The 15881-nt window shown below is 43.6% G+C and overlaps 2 protein-coding genes across 10 annotated transcripts in view; one reads left to right on the top strand and one right to left on the bottom strand.

Annotated features, from left to right (window-relative positions):
- LOC128078370 (uncharacterized) overlaps positions 1 to 485 on the bottom strand; it is a 56440-nt gene extending 55955 nt beyond the window's left edge. For all 4 annotated transcript variants that reach the window (XR_008205610.1, XM_052678494.1, XM_052678496.1 and 1 more), the window contains exon 1: positions 155 to 485. Coding sequence is in view for 3 of the 4 variants with exons in the window: in XM_052678494.1 (XP_052534454.1) it covers positions 155 to 473 (319 nt within the window). In the remaining variant the exon portion in view is untranslated. The remainder of the gene's footprint in view (positions 1 to 154) is intronic.
- The window catches only part of RAF1 (Raf-1 proto-oncogene, serine/threonine kinase), a 40559-nt gene continuing 24733 nt past the window's right edge, over positions 56 to 15881 (top strand). For 2 of the 6 annotated variants that reach the window (XM_052678483.1, XM_052678481.1), the window contains exons 1-2: positions 421 to 548; positions 9942 to 9997. The gene's annotated coding sequence lies outside the window, so the exon portion shown is untranslated. Of the gene's footprint in view, positions 144 to 418; positions 549 to 9941; positions 9998 to 15881 lie in introns of those variants that run through there. The other 4 variants (XM_052678479.1, XM_052678482.1, XM_052678478.1 and 1 more) reach the window with 4 other exon arrangements.

Raw genomic sequence — 15881 nt, 5'->3', positions numbered from 1 at the left:
CCTCCTCGCCCGCTGAGGGGAAAGCCGCCCGCCCGGGCCGTGTTTTCCCGATACCTTTCCGGCGGTGATACCCCACCCCTGGCGGCACGCACCGCCCCTGGGGCCGCCGCCAGCTCCCCGCAGCGCGGGGCTCACTGCTCCCGGTAAGACTTACGGGCAGGTGCGGGCCGGGGGGCCGCGCTGGGCCCAACGTTTGAGAAGGCGCTCGCCTTAAGGAGCCGCCACGGGCGCAGCCCGCCGTGCCCGCGCGGCTCCGAGGGGCCGCACCGCACCTCCTCGGCCGCTACCGCTCCCAAATGGCGGCGCCTGGAGGGGGCGGGGGAGCGGGGAGGAGCGCTCCATCGGCAGCTCGGTGCTCGGCCGCCCGGGAGGAGGGCGGTGCGAGGAGGAAGGAGCCAGGCGCGGGGAAGGAGCCGAGCGCCGGCGGGTCGATGGGCGGCGGATAAATGTCTCGCTGGGTGCGGGGCCGCCATTTTAGATGAGGAACGAAACGAACGGCGCCGAGGGGAGATGAGCCCGGAGGCGGCGGCCGGGAGGGAGTGACATAGGTAGGGCGGTGCGGGGCTGCGAGCGGAGATGAGGGGCTCGCTTCTCTCCGTTCTGCCCTTTCTCCCTGCTCTTCCTCGGTGCCGCCGCCGCCGCCGCCTGGAGCGGAGCCCCGGGCACGGCGCCGCGGGGAGAGGCGGCCGCTCGGCGCTGACAGGGCCCGGGGCCGGCGGGGCCTCGGCCGTAGCCGTATGGCGGGGATGGGGGGGGGGCTCAGCCCCGAGAGCTGCGGCTGAGCCCGGGCCCGGCGGCGGGGAAGGTGCCAAAAGGGACGGGGGAAGGGGGGAGAGGCGGCAGCGGGGCGCGGGAGGTCCTTCGGCCGCCGGGCGGGCCGGGCGCGGTGCGGCCTCTGCCTGTCAGCGCCCGGCTGCGGGGAGCGGCCGGCCCGGCACTGCGTGTCTTCCGGCGCGGGGCTGAGGGCTGGGGGCTGCCCGGCGGCTTCGGGCCGTAAGAGCGCCTCCTCGGCTCTCCGCGCTCGGCACCGCTGGCTGCAGCTCGGTGTCTGCGCGCTGCTTCCTGCGGGGCTGCGGCCGCTCTGGGCCGGGATCCGCCGTTGGCCGAGTGGAAAATGGGTCTGTATCGCGGTAGCATGACTGAGAGCGGCGTGAGCCGCTCGCTTGCGTTCGTTCGGATTCAGTTTAAAAAGAAGTACGTAAAAACCGGAGTGTAGTTGTTTAGGTTCCCGGCTCCCTCGCACTGCCCCGCTGTTGCCATGCAGATGTGGTGCTGCTCTGTTCCCGGACTCTTTTATCTACGGTTCAAATGTGCACAGAAATAACCTCGCCGACAGCAGCGCTCCTCCTGTCCCCTGCGCGCCCTGCCCGTGTCAGGTACAGCAACCTGCGTGGGTTTACCCTCCTAGCCTCTCGGGCACATCCGCAGGTGCAGGGACCTCACCTGGGGCTGTGAGGCCTCGGGCACTATGGTGGAATTGCTGCGGCACGACCTGTATCCATCTGGGTGCTGCTGCGGGGTGCTGCAGGCACGCAGACTGGGAAAGGACTATGGTGCAGTAAGCCTTAAACTTCAGTCAAAATACTTGGAAGTAATTGTGTACAGGAGACCTTCAGAGCTTTTAAAATCTGTCTACCTATTTATTAAAGCTTCTGAAAGACCCTGATCCAAGTGCTGCCTAAGATTTCTTTGTTGGGTAATATCAGGTCATAACTGGAATGGATGTTCCTATCCTTTAGCGCTTGTCTGCAGTGTAGGTGCAAAAGAAAAGATCGCAGTGATGAATAGGAGGGTTAAGTTCCAAGCAGTTTGATTAAATCTGTTCTGGGGACATTCATTAAGAATGGAAGTGACTTTCATTAATTTGCCTTAAGAATATTTTCTGTGGGCGAGCCCTAAGGCTACGGTTAATCATAAAAATAAGTGTGGATCTGTATTTTATGCTTATGTAGTGGATGACTGACGAATACGGTAAGCAGTTCAATCTTAGATCATTAAATCAGCAGTGGACTGGCTTATTTGGGCCAGAGCAGCAGTGCTTCCAGAAATCTGGAATGTGTTTTCATGTGGTTTGTTGCCATGCTTAATATCTTCAGGACTGGACAATGTATTGTGCAACACTGCTGACAGACCTGTTCTGAAGAAAAAGCTGGAAGTGACAGGGAAAGTCTCTCTTTTTCCAAAGAAGATATAAAACTATTGTTGTCCGTTTAATGCTTTTGCTGTGCATGTAAAAGCTATCTTTTTTTTTTTAAGCAGCAATAAGGTCTGTTTGACTAACTTAAGGATTTGACTGCTGTCTCAGGGCTTGAACTTACTATGGCTTATTAAAATAACTCCTATTTTATAAACCACAGACATGACCTACGGGAATGGTTGGTCAGCACTTCTTGGTGTGCTCGATCAGCACTGGTTTCTTCTGGGACATACATGCCCCTCACTTTAGTTATTTGTCACATTTGCTGTTGAGAAACCGGGAGCTGAGGAAAAAAACAAGTTTTCCCGGTTTTCTGCCTTTGGAAACAAGTTAAGGTGATATGGTAAGCTGTTAGTTCTACAGCTGTTGCAGGAGGTGGAAACCAGAAGCTGTTATGTGAAATTGCTGTGACTAAAGAAGTCCTTAAGCAGTGAGTTTCAGATGGAGGAGTTGTGCTAATAAATTCATTTTTGTGTTACATACACGGAATGTTTAAATGACTTAAGCAAATGAGCTAAATTAAATATTTGCGTTTAATAGGCTGTTATTTGTGTTTGGGTCTGTGTTACCTCTGCGCTCTGCCAGCGCTCCCTTCCATGATACCTTCAGTCATTCCCTTCGCCACTGCTTTGCAGTACACCTGGCATCCCCTTTTCGATACTGCCATGCTGGAACCTCTCCAGGCGTGTTCTCTTCAGCTCCTTTGTGTCTCGCCTCCCTCCTGGCTGCCAGCAGCTTCCCTGGTTGGGTTCTGCCATGTGGGACGTGCTGCACCTGGCACCTGGGGTTGGGGCTGCAGTGCTGGTGGGGTAAGTAGGAGGTTCCTCTGCAGCCTGGCCTCCTATTTCCAAAGCCTGTGGGAGCTCTGTATTCCTGATGCCTCTACCTGCCTGCTTTGCTGAAATAAGCAAAGAAGCCCAAGAGCATTTGGAAGCGAGGAGGAAGGACAGTGGATGGCATAGTAACATAAAGCCAGTTGCTGAGGAAACAGGAGTGAAAATGTGCGTGCAGATTGATTTCCAAAACTTGCATGTAAATGAAGCTTAAAAAAGATGAATAATTGGAAAGGGCGATTGGTTCTTAAGGAGTAAGTTCATGGACTGTATTCCAACCTAAAAATGCAGAAATCTAAGGAATGTGTAATGAGAAATAGAGCTTCAGTTTCTCCTAAAATACCAAATTGCATAAATCCAAGTTATCTTTCTTTGAGGAAGTAACAGAAATACGTAAAGCAAGATTAAAACTTATGATTTAATCAGTGTTTTAAGCATGACTTCAGTAAGCGTAAGATAAATACATTTGTAAATGAGCGGCTGGCTTACATCAACATTGTACCAATTTGGTACGTAATTGCTTACACAAAAACCTTTGGTTGTTTTCTGATCTGAAATCTAATCGTGGAAAGCAGCTTCTAAATTAGAAATTAATTTTAAGAAGAGTTGATACAGCACTCGGAAATTGTGTCCAAATGCTGCTGCTACCTTTGTGGCAAATTAACAGCTTTTTTCTTTCTTTTTTTAATGATGAGTATGCACTTGCTTTGTCTTACTGGCTTTGAGACAGCATGAAGCTCACCTCAATTTGCATGGCTTTCTGTGCTGGCAATCCAGATGTGTGTTTGGTGTTGTTCGTTGCCTTTCTGAAAAGAAAGTCTGTTTGGGAACCTGCTTTGGCAGGGGGGTTGGACTCGATGATCTCTGGAGGTCCCTTCCAACCCCTACAATTCTGTGATTCAATTCTGTGATTGGGCCAAACTTGTGTGAATAATTCCCAGTGCTCTGTTGGCTCCTGCTGCGTACACTATTTTTCTGCAAACAACAATTTTGCTTTGAAAAGCAGCTGGCATGCGCGTATTCCTTTGGTGACTTGGATATTGCGTTTGTACTAGAAATGCCATCTATTTCACACAGGGCTGATTTTATCGCAGCACTGAGTGCTGACCTTTTGCAATTTAATAGACTGTGGTCATCTTGTGTACTGAGATGCTGCAGTGATGTAGTAGATGGGGATAAACAAAACCCTTCTCAAGTCGTTTGTAAACGAGTAAAGCGTTTTCTTGCTACGCCTCGCAGCAAAGAGTTGTAAGTGACAGTAAACAGTGTTTGCAGGAGTGAGCATTTTTTTAGAGGCTTTTAACGGACACAGTGGGATGCAATTATTTGTTTTCCAAAGGTTTTTGCCTGCTGGTGGGGAATGCCAAGAATTAGAGCTAAGGCTGTTGTGTAGCCATGGGTTCACGTGGAACAGTGCAGCAGTGAATCCTGCTCAGTCGTTTGTTTGCAGCTGCAGGTGTGTCTGCGTTCTGCGCATCCTGCTCACCACGCTACGTGCAGCACAGCTCTCGCGTGGTTAAACCAAAGCCAGTTGGTTTTAACTTCAGGCAAAAGAGTTTTGGAATTGCCTCACAGCCATCTTTGTGTGTGATGAGTGTGTGTCTCTGCTTTGTTTTCTTTGCAGTTCACCGAAAACCCTGCAGATGGGACCTGTATTTCCAGGTTTACTGATAGAATGCTGTTTTATTGTTCCTGGTTGCACGCTGCTCGCTGCGCTGTGGCTCTTTGCAGATGTTGCACCGATTGCTGTAGCGCTGCCTGTTTTCTCTTACCTCTGCAGAACGTTGCTGCATTTTGGATTCAGCTTGTGCTGCTGACGCTAAAATATTCATTTCTGACAAACAGCTGCCAAAAAGGTGTTAATTAATATTGCCTTCCAGCCGAAATATGTAGTATCGGTTAGGAGCAGTGGGACTGCGTATTTTTAGCTCGCGAGCTGGAGGGAGGTGGCCTCACTAACTTGGAGCAGGGTGTGGCGTGGGGTTAACCATGTTAATTAAAGCTGGCTCAGAGGTTTAGACTTTAAAAAATGGCTCAGAGCCCCCAGCAGGGCGCTTTGTTACATAATTTCTTTCACAAGAGAACAAGCTGGAGTTCTGGAAATGGGTGTTTTGGCAGCACCAGGCTGGGGAGGCACCAGTGAGCTGCAAGGTAGTGCTGTGCTGCAGGAAAGGTGTCTTTGGTGGTACCTTTGCAGGGCTAACATTTAAGTATTTATTGAGAAACTTCAACATATGACTAATCTGCCGTTTTATTTTCCTGTAGTGTTTTGTTTTGGTTGTCATTTGCTTCAGTACATGTCTCTGTTGGCTCCATCAGTAATTCAAACTTCTTTGTGTGTATTCTACTTTCTTGTTCTGTTCTCGATCATTTCACCATGTTTGCTTAGTCTGCTCGTGCTCTTGAGTATTTTCTGGAGTGATCTTCCTGTCTGTGAGAATGCCTCCAAAGGCACTGCTCTTTTCACTTTCTGCTCTCTTTCTACCTGTGGAAAAAATTAAGTATCTTCTGCCCCGCTCCCCCCCCCGAACACCACTTGCTTGTTGGACAAACATGTAAATTACCATCCTTTTTGCTTTAGTCCACAATTTTCCCTGTTTAGAATAAATAAAGTGTGATATTTGACACGAGAACTTCTTGGTGAATCTGAACGAAGCACAGTGTAACAGGTGGGGGTGCAGATCCTGCCATCCAGTTGCATGGAATGCTTGTGGAAGTGAGGTTTGCAGGCACACAGTGATGGTCCTGCAGAGCAGAGCAGCACGTGGAGGGAGTACAGTTAGATGGGAAGCTTCAATGGTAGCAGTGCTGCCGGAAGGAAGAAAAGGCTAGATGTTGTTTTAATGATTAAAAAAACAAATTCCTAACTCACTGCTACCAAAACTGCAACCAGAATTGCTAGTTTTGTAAATATACTGAAAAATAAAAAGCTTAATGTGACGCTGAAAGAACCAGTGATAACCTCTGAACCAGCTTCCAGCTGAAGGAGGTGCATTTTGAGTCACAGTAGAACTTAATATTTTTCAAGATTTGTTTTAGAAACTTTAAGCTGCTCTAAAGTTGATCATATTTGTAGCATGCAGCTCCAGCTTCACGTTCCATAAGACCTTCTTTCAGAATTCCAGAGGACCCAGATTTACCTAGCAATTGTCAATGACAAGTTACTGTCAGGTAAATATTTTCCTTATTTTTAATAATCCCTGGTTGAATATGAACCCTTTCAGGCCTAAACTATTTCATACTGAGGCTGCTGTGTGTGAATAGGAAACATTTTTTTATTATAGCAGCAGCTTGAAGCTTAAGGTGAACTAAATATTTTGTTATTCATTCCATCTTTATGTAGTGGGGTAAAAGATGTGATAGTAACGTTGTAAGCCAAGTCATGTCGTGTTTCTTGGTTTGTTTGTTTGTTTTGAGCCTTTTCCAGTCCCCCTTCAAAAAGCCGTGTAAGCCATGTCCAGTCCGTTCCATGTAGGTATGGACAGGCAGAACCCTGTTGGCCTTGTTGGGGACTGGAGGATGCTGGTTTTCCTTGCACCAATTAGAAAGCTGGGCAAGTCCAGTGGCTGGCTGACAGGAACATTTTCAAGCAAAATAACTTTCCTATCTGTTTGATCCCTGGTCTAGCAGTTCTAAACGTTCATGTTGTTGTAGATGTTGTCTTTACTTGCAAGCATGAAAAGGAATCTGTGGGGTTCAGGTGCTACAAAGTAGCTGTTCCAAGCTGTCTGGAAATGCGAGGTGTGTTCCCAGAAATTGGTCAAAACGAGGTTATTGGAGAATGGCAACTAGGATGGCATAAGGTAGCTTCCAGGATGCACTGCAGCCAAAAGAAACAACAGTGGCCTCTAATTTTATGCTGACGTTTAACAGAAAATAAACTCTATTCTGAATTACATGATTAATTTGTGTTAAATGCTTTTAGAAGCAAGTATAAAGCTTACAGAGGCAATAATAGCATGGTGAAACCATGTGTCGGTGATACAGTGGATTGATTTCACCTAAAAGTCAATTTTGGCCTTGCTCTTCTGTTTCTCCAACCTTCTGAGTTCTCTGGGTAAGTTGTTCACTGGCAATCAAGTGGTTATAAAAAGAGAGCCAGCTGATGTTGCAATCCAGGCAGTGGCCATATAGTGGAAAGACTCTCCTTTGGCATGTCCACGAGTGCTATTTTTACCTATTCCAGTAAGATCTGCCCTTGTGATGTTAAATTACAGGCCGTTACCTGGAATTATTCTGTTTTACAGAAGCACTATATGCTCTAACGAAGACTTTTAATAAAATGATCAGGCAGATCAAGACTAAAATTCTCATGTTTGAAAATACTGTTTCTCCTGTCACCACAAATACTTCTGCTCTAATTGTGATTCTTTAATTTCTGTTTGTGTATTTCATGGCAGGCAGAGGTTTTGCTTTGTTTTTCTGTTTTGGTTTCCTTTCTGTAGTGTGTTGTGTATCTCATCTCTCACGTGGAAGCTTTAAATAAGCAATGTGATGTAAAGGACAAGCCCAGGAATAAGCAGGTTGGAGTTTTTTAGTCATAACTTCCAAAAACTCCAACTGATGTTAACTAAACTTGATGTTCCTTCATCAAGGAACCCTAATGGGTTCCTTCACCCATTAGGAAAGGAGTTAGTATTGTTTCTTGTTAGAGATGTCCAGCGCTGCTGGTGGCAGATAGCTGTACCTACCCAACTGGTAATGAGAACTGAGTAAGCAGCAAGAGTGGCCTCAAAGTGTGGTTTGGCTGTAGAAGCATCGCGTGGAGAACGTCACTTGTGGAAGGACTGCTTGAATCAAAAATAGTGAAATGTTTAATTTCTGTTTTTCTAACCTGAAATATTGTCCAGGTGTATGTTTTAAAAGTTTCAGCAAAAAAAAAAAATGACCAGAAAACACTGAAACACAAACCTATTGTTTCACAGTTCTTGTTCTGCCTGTTTGTGAAATGAGGTGTACTTTTGTAGCAGAATTTTTAATATTTCCAATGCAGTGTTTTGATACCAAAGTATGGTCCATGATGAACTTGTGCAAGTTCCATGTTCCTGTACAAAGCACCTGCTTCCCTTGCTCCTTGTCTTGTCCTGCAGTGCCTCAGGTGGAAATCCTGCAAGTAGGCACACTTCCTCCAATATGCAGGCATTTTCTTCTCCCTTAGTTTTGCCATTGTCTTAGGCAAACAATTCCACTTCTTACACTTAATTGAATCTCACATCTGCAATAGCAGCTGGTATTTTTGTCAATTCACTCACTACTTAAACTTTGATTCTTGCCAATTCTGTTAGCAGATGTTCTCCTGTGATTTTCGTTTTCCATGTTTCTCTTATCTGTCAAGAAAAGTACACAGCTTTACTCCGTTACAGCTGTTGCTTTGGGTACAGGTAGCAGTGCTGTAACTGCTCCTTCTTTAACCCATCACATGAATTTTATGCTATGTTTTCTCAATTCGTATTTGGGATTTCTTTTTCTTCTTACTCATTTTGTAGTACAAGTTGTTTTTTTGTCTCAGACTTCTAACTAAATTTGAGGATTGTAACTGTATCCTTGTTTTTATCAGTCTGCTAACTGCCACGATATCCACTTAAAAGGTCTTTTGTAGTTGTTTTGAGGATGTATCTCTCTGCTCCTCTGATCTGCTCTGTTTTTCTGTTTCTGGCCCCCACGTATTCTCTGGTCTTATTTTCTAGACAGTATTCCTTAGTATTCCTTAGTAATGTAATCTGTATGGAGAAAAGAAGAAATCAAAACTTGATCCAGTATGGATTATTTCCTAAGTGTGTCATTATTGCTCACCAGTTCTGTTAGAACTGTACAGTCAGCTTTTTCTTTGGTGTGTGGCGGGCAGTGCGCCATGCCTTCTCCACACTCTGTGCTTATCACAGAATGGTTTAGGTTAGAGGGGACCTTAAAAATGCCCTTTGCTATGGACAGAGTTGCCAGCCACTAGATGAGGCTGCTCAGGATCCCGTCCTTGAATGCCTGCATCCACAACTTCTCTGGTTGACATGTTACAGCGCTTCACCACCCTCTGAGCAAAATCTCTCTTCCCAGCATCTAACCTAAATCTCCCTTTTAGTTTAAAGCCATTTCCCCTTGTCCTATCGCTATCAGACTATTAAAAAGTCAGTCACCCCTCTGCTTTTAAGTTTCTTTCAAGTACTGGAAGGTGGCAGTGGGGTTTCCCTGGGGCCTTCTCTAAGCTAAACAAGCCCAACTCCCTCAACTTTTCATCATAGGAGGGAGAGGTGCTCCGCAGGTGCTGCTAGCCCTCATGGCTGTGTGGCCGTCTTTGCTTTCTCTAGCATGAGATTTGTTCTGGAAATGGCTAAGTAGGATGGGAACTGTGAAGTGGGAAGGCATTTTACTCTTTACTTTCTAGTGAATGTTTCTGTATATATGACTCTTGCTTCTTTAGCTAATCTTAGCTTTGTATTTTTAATCAAGACTTCTTCAGATTCCCTAAGAATTCTTCCTTTTACAATTACAGTTGTACACAAGAGATAGCAATAACCTTAGAGACTTAGCTTGTTGCTTTTTTTATATAATTCAAGGTTTGATGGGACATTTGTGAGTCAGCAAGGTGATGGCATGTGTAACTAAAGGCCTGATGTCTGAGAAGGAAGTATGTACTTCAATGAGTTTCAGCTGTAAAAGACTTTTGTGGTGTTTCTTGAATAACTGTGAGTTTATACTGAGTTGTGGTGGTCACGTAGTCTGGCCTTACACAGTGCATCTCCTTACACTGAAGTGTTGTCTAAAAAGCAGTAGATGGCCATGAAAACTGCTAGTAGATGGAAAGTAAGGTAACTCTAATGTTGTAATTGATGAAATCATTGGTTGGCTGTTGATTTGGTGTGTTGTATATGTGCTAGAGTTTGCCTATTAAATGTTGTTTGTCTTGTCTTCCACAGATGATGCACTTCATCATTTTGTCATAGGACTTCATTGACATAAAGGAAAACTAAAGGTACAAATCTCTGCCATGCCCTTCTTCCTTATCCTGCCTCATCCTTCCTTCCAGGTTCCATGGGTTATCCTCAGGGGGAGGGGCGCAGTACAAATGAGTTCTGTGCTTGTATTCCTTGACCATTACCAAAACTTGCTTTTTGTGTTCTGAAAAATTCCATAACATTCATATGATGTCTAGAGTTGTTTCAGTGTTTGCTTTATCAGAAGTGTATGTTTAACTTAAGCTCTTTCTTTAGTCAGTATCAACGGGTATTTACTTTGCAGGGCAAAGCTCTTCCTCTGTTTGGAACTTTATTGATATTTTCCTCTAGATACCGTTTACCTTTCCACACAACTACATATGTTTTGTGAATAATTCAGACCTCACGCTAAGTCAGGTCTGTGGCATTATCTTCCAAGTAGTGGGATTTCCTTGTTTTGTTTTTTTTTTAAAAAAAAATTTTTATTTTTCCTGAGATTGTACCTCTGAAATACTTTGACTAGTGAAAACCCACACAACTGTAAATTCATGGAAGTATTTAGTAAGATAATATAGGGTAGAACTGTCGCATTATTTTTCTTTGCAGGCACTCAGGGCACTAAGTGTTTGAGATGTTCTAAGTAATTTTGCTTGGATACAGTCTGTACTTTCTCCTTCAGTTTTTATTTGCCAATTTTCAGGTTTCTTTGCAAGTATCTGTTTTGGAAACAAGTCGAGCTGTCCAGGCATGTTGTAACTTAAATACTCAAGTATTATCATGTTAGCTTTGGTTCACGCTGCAGAAACTTATGTTAAATTATTCCCAGGTGCATTTACTGGCTCTGAAGTACGAGGAGGAATAATTTGTTCTTGTGTTGTAAGCTCACAGAAGGTATCTTCAAGGTTCCCTTCAGACTTTTCTTGGCTACTGCTGCCCCTGCTCCTCTCTGTCCCACAGGCCCGGTGACCAAACACCATTTGATCACTGCACAGCCGCTCCTTCACGCCCCCCAGGTGGGATGGGGTAGGGAATCCCAAACTCGTGACAGGTTCCCTCGTTGTTTCTATGCTCAGTTCCATGAAATTGCTGCACTGACCTCCTGTGGCACTGCTGGTTCTGGCACAGATCCCCATTCAGTGAAATACACTTAAAATTTAAAACTGGTCTGAGGACACTGGAATCTTGAATCTTTTGGATCTCTGCATCCTCCTCCAACTGTCTGCTGTTTCGTAGCCATTTTTAACAGCAGTTGCAGTGTGCTTGAGCTGCGTAACAATTCGAACGTATGTAGCCTGCATAGCTATCACATGTCAGTAGTTACTTAGTTGACCTCACCTCGGGCTTTCTTTTCGGAAAACTGGTGTTTATTTGAAGAGCAGTTGTGGCATCCTCAGTGTTAATTCAATTACTACATGCAGCTGAAGGAGAAAGCTGATAATTCTTTGTGCTGAAATTCTCCGTCAGTTTTGTTCAATTCTCAAGAACTTGTGTGGGAAGGGCATTTGGTGGATTGCTGACATTTGAGTAACTTTTTCATCCTTGCTGTAAAGTGGATGAGTTCCAGGGAACTCTTAACACAGTTTGGGGCTTTCATCCGTACTTGAAACAATTCAAGCATGAGAAAGCTCAAAATGCAAATAGGCTGAGAATGTGTGTGCAGTTGATAGCAAGACTTGTGGGAAAAAAATGCTTGTCCAAAGTCTGACTTGCCTGTGTAATGTGAATAACCCTGTGAACACATAGCCCTGCTTGTGCAGGCAGGGTCCTTTTGGGCATCTGTCTGTTTCTCTACATCCTTTTCTGATGAACTCTGCTGGGAAGAAAGTAACATTATGGTGAAAAGCCAGTCTGAGTGTGACACGAGTGTCATGTAATGCAATTCCGATAGAATCAGGTAAAGTAAAGCATTGGTCAATATGCTTTTTATTTCTAGTAATGCATTTGAATTTACCACATTTAAAAACTGAAGTCTTAAATATCACTTCGGCTGCAGTAATCTTCATAATGTTGAAAGAACACCTTAAAACATTCAGTGAGCCCCTCTCAATGTTTATCAATTTTTATCATAAGGTAAATGTTATAGGACATCACACTTCAGGTAATGGCTGCTAAATCAGTTTAGGGTTCTTCCTAGTACTAATGAATAGACATCAAAGAATGGAGGTTTTATGCCATACTGTAGGGTTATGGTGCTTTGTTAACAAACCTTCTACCTAATGTAAATTGAAAAAAATGTTGTGCTTTCCCAGGTCATCTTGTTCTTTCATGGCTGTTCTAATAACAGTTTAATGGTTTTTTTGTTGCTGGTTTTTGGGTGGTTTTTTTTGTTTTTTTTTTTTTTTTTTTTTTTTTTTTTTTTTGAGGGGGAATCTAAAGTCAGCAATTGTACTTAACTGCAATTTCTAAAAGTTGTGATTGAGTGCTTGTAAATACCAGCTGTGTTTTTCTTTACCTGAGGTGGTTGCTGTGTGATGTTCTGTTAGATACAGGCAGAGTGTTTAGTGCTTCTGGTTCTCTGACGAGGGAATCTGGATTTTTATAAGGGAGCTTACATTGCTCTCTTAGTTTGGACTTAATAGAAATTTCACATGGGAAGAAATGGGTGACTGACAGCCAGACTGTGTGTGTGGAAAAGCACAAGCCAAACAGATGGTAGCAGCACGTGGTTAGGAGAACTAGTCTGGAGCCAGTGTAACCACCAGGAGGAGAAGCACAAAGCAGCTGAAGGTGCAGATAGTTTTGGAGATAAGCACCTCATAGCCAGAGCCCGAAGTAGAATCTAGGAGCAGAAATGTCTTAAGAAAAGTGATTTCCTGCAAGAAAAGGAAGATGGTTCGTTGTAGAGCTCCATGGTTTCTGGGTCACTGTACAAGCAGTGTGCTGCCTTTATTACTGCAGAGGGAATGTGTGGTGGCTTTTATATTTATTTTAATCATACTTCCAGAGGTGCAAATACTGTTTCAAAACATTTATGGCTTAAGCTTATTGAATGTTCTGCATTTTCCAGGAAAAAAAAGCCAGAACCCTTTAGGGCTGTAATATTGCAGTTGTATGGCTTCATTGATGTTTTCTAACCAAAATTTTAGTCTCAAAGTTTTTCTTAGATACAGGAAAGTATTAATCTTGCAAAGGTTTAATCTATCTGAAGGTATGTCAGCCTGAGCAGTTGTATCCCCTGCTGCTGGAAGTAGATCCCAGTGCTTGGAAAAACAAACAGTGAAAAAAACTCTTTTTCCTCCTTGAATACCTTACAGTTACAATAGCAAGAGAATGTTGGAATTGGTGACTATGAAATGGATGGTTCAGAGAAATACAGCTGCTGAAAAGATCAGAAAAACTGTTAGGGAAACATAGAAGGTTTGTATGTCATGGATCAGGGTTAGGAGGAAATACCCCAAACTTACAGGTGTGTGGGAGATGCGCTCGAGTTCTTGCCATGATCCTAACTCTTGCCCCATGCTTATTTGCATGGATAACAGCTTCATTTATTAGGAATGGGTCTACATTTATCTTCTGGTATGTAAAGATAGATGTTTAGGAAGTACAGCCATGTGTCACAGTAGGTACTTGTTTGGTGCAGAGGGCTTGTTTGTTTGTTGCTGCTGTTCTGTGTTGTTTTCCCACAGCTCACCCAAGCAGTACTGAATCAGTTGGAAATCTGTAAGTGAGGGGAGCTGAGGGGGACCGCAGTTGAATATATTGATGATCTTTAGTTACAGTGATAAAAATTTTTCTCGTGAGCAGCTCTTCAAATGGAAACATTTGTTAAAAGGCAGTTTTCAAACAAATTCTGCATTTTGTTCTCTGGTATTTTGCCTTCGTATGCATTTTTGCTAAATGTGAACATGACCATTAATTGTTCACGTGGGAAAGACAGGCAGAGTTGTGTGTTTGTTGGAAGGGAGAACTGGATTTATGTTGTCTTTAAAAGCTCTTGGAGTCTCTTCCAGAAGTAAAGGAAAGGGCAAGGCACTTCACTTAGTATACAGAGGGGGCTGCGCTTTGTGTCCTGTGAGCTTTCAGCCTTCTCTTGCAGCAGTCAGCACTCCTCAGGGAGACGGACCCGGATTCTCGACAGTTCAGACTAAACACTTCTGCTGGTCATGGAAAGAGTTTAAGTAACTTTAAGTATTTTGGGGATTCGCTCTGTAGATGGTAAAAGACAGGATTCTGATTTGACTTCATGCTGGTGAAATACATTTAACTGTTGATCTTTGTTGCTTCTCCCAGCTTTCCCAATCAAAGGATATCTTTCTTTTTATTCTCCAAACATGATTACTCTATGCAGGTAGATTGTCTACAGTTTCTAATAGTTCTTAATTTTTAGTACTGATTTTTATTCTAGCAGGCAAACAGATTCAGGAAAATGTGACTTTCACAGTAATTCAACTGTGAAAAAAAATAAAATTTTTGTTCAGGCTGTGATTAGGATGGGATTAAATTTTTGTAATGACGTTGTCTGTGGAGAGTATTGGTAAAGCTTAATAGATAAAAGCAGATACACTGCTCTGTAATGTCACTGTGAATGAGGGAAGAAAAAAGCTTCTGGTGTGTATCAGATTTTAGAGTGCTTATCACTGGTGAGATTTTTCTGCCTAATCTGGTTTTAGAAATGAAGCCTAGGGACAATTCACTCAATCATTTTTAGGAATTTGTTGCTGCCAGTACGTGCATGGCACAGCAGTTTATTGTGTTTGCTTTTAATGTGTACAAATGGCTGTCATCCTTCAAAGCGTACTGGTTAAAAGTGCAGTCTGGATCATAGTGTGTCATATATCTGTGGGGGGTAAGGGAATTGTAGGAGATCTTTTTCTGTTAGAGTGTTTAATATGAGATTTATCACAGTCAGTTTCTAGTGGTAGTGGACCTAGAAGGAGATCAATTTGCTCATACTTTAATATCTTAAAATGTTACTTGAATGCTGCTGTTGGAGCTCTTCAGTTGTAGACAGACTGTAGTAATTTTGATGAAGAGTAGCTGGAACAAAAATCTAACATTCAGCTGGCAATGGATCATTGGACACAGTGCAAGCCTTAATAACAGGTAATATCATGTCTCAGAAATGTGTTTTTAATTCATTTAAAAGAAGAAAAACTAGTTTCTGCTGGGATAGACATAAACTTGGAATTATGTATTTGTGAAGGCATTGTTGTGAAATCCTTATATTTTAAATTAAATTTCTCTTAGAAGATATTGGACATCTCTTCACTGAAATGGATTGGTGTGGACCTTGGGAGAGTTTGAGGAATATTAATGTAGTTTCAGTAGAAATGTATTTCATCAGATAGTGGTTGCAGTTGAAGATCCAAAATGAATAAATAAACCAATGCTAGGGCACAGGATGTGGGACACTAGGAGGTAAGCAGTGCTTATATGTGTTTCATATAAGGAGGTGACCAGAAATGGAACCCACCCATGTCCTGTGAATCTGGTGTCTGTTGTCATCTGCTGTCGTGTTCAATTAAGAACTAGAGTCCATGTGCATATTTTGTGTGATGGTGTATTTGTTACCAGTTCAGAGCTAGTCACACGGTTACCATGTTTGTGTCTTACTGGTATGCATGCAGTGAGCTGTTTGAATACACAGTGTTTTGTATCTTTGTTTTTAAAATATATAATTTTCTTAGCTGGCTTTCTTTACCCTAGAGGGCAGTGGAAAGGTGTAAGTAATTCATAAATTACCTCTTAAGGGATGGCTTAATTGTCCCTGGTCTTTGGGGAGTGAAGGTGTCTAGGAGTGGCCCATGTGGTATCGGAATGCAAGTCTTGTCTAGACTAAACCCTCCATCAATCCAAGAAAAATAAGACATCAAGAACAAAGTTACAAGGGCTCACGACTTCTCTGTCTTTCTTCAAGAACTGTAAGCCTGTCCTCTCCAGTGGGAAGTTCCACCTCTACTGCCACACGACCAACATCCATCT

Source organism: Tympanuchus pallidicinctus, unplaced genomic scaffold (genome assembly GCF_026119805.1).
Source record: "Tympanuchus pallidicinctus isolate F22 unplaced genomic scaffold, pur_lepc_1.0 scaffold17, whole genome shotgun sequence".
Lineage (NCBI taxonomy): Eukaryota > Metazoa > Chordata > Aves > Galliformes > Phasianidae > Tympanuchus > Tympanuchus pallidicinctus.
The sequence above is the reverse complement of the archived record's forward strand: the minus strand, read 5'-3'. Positions and strand labels throughout refer to the sequence as shown.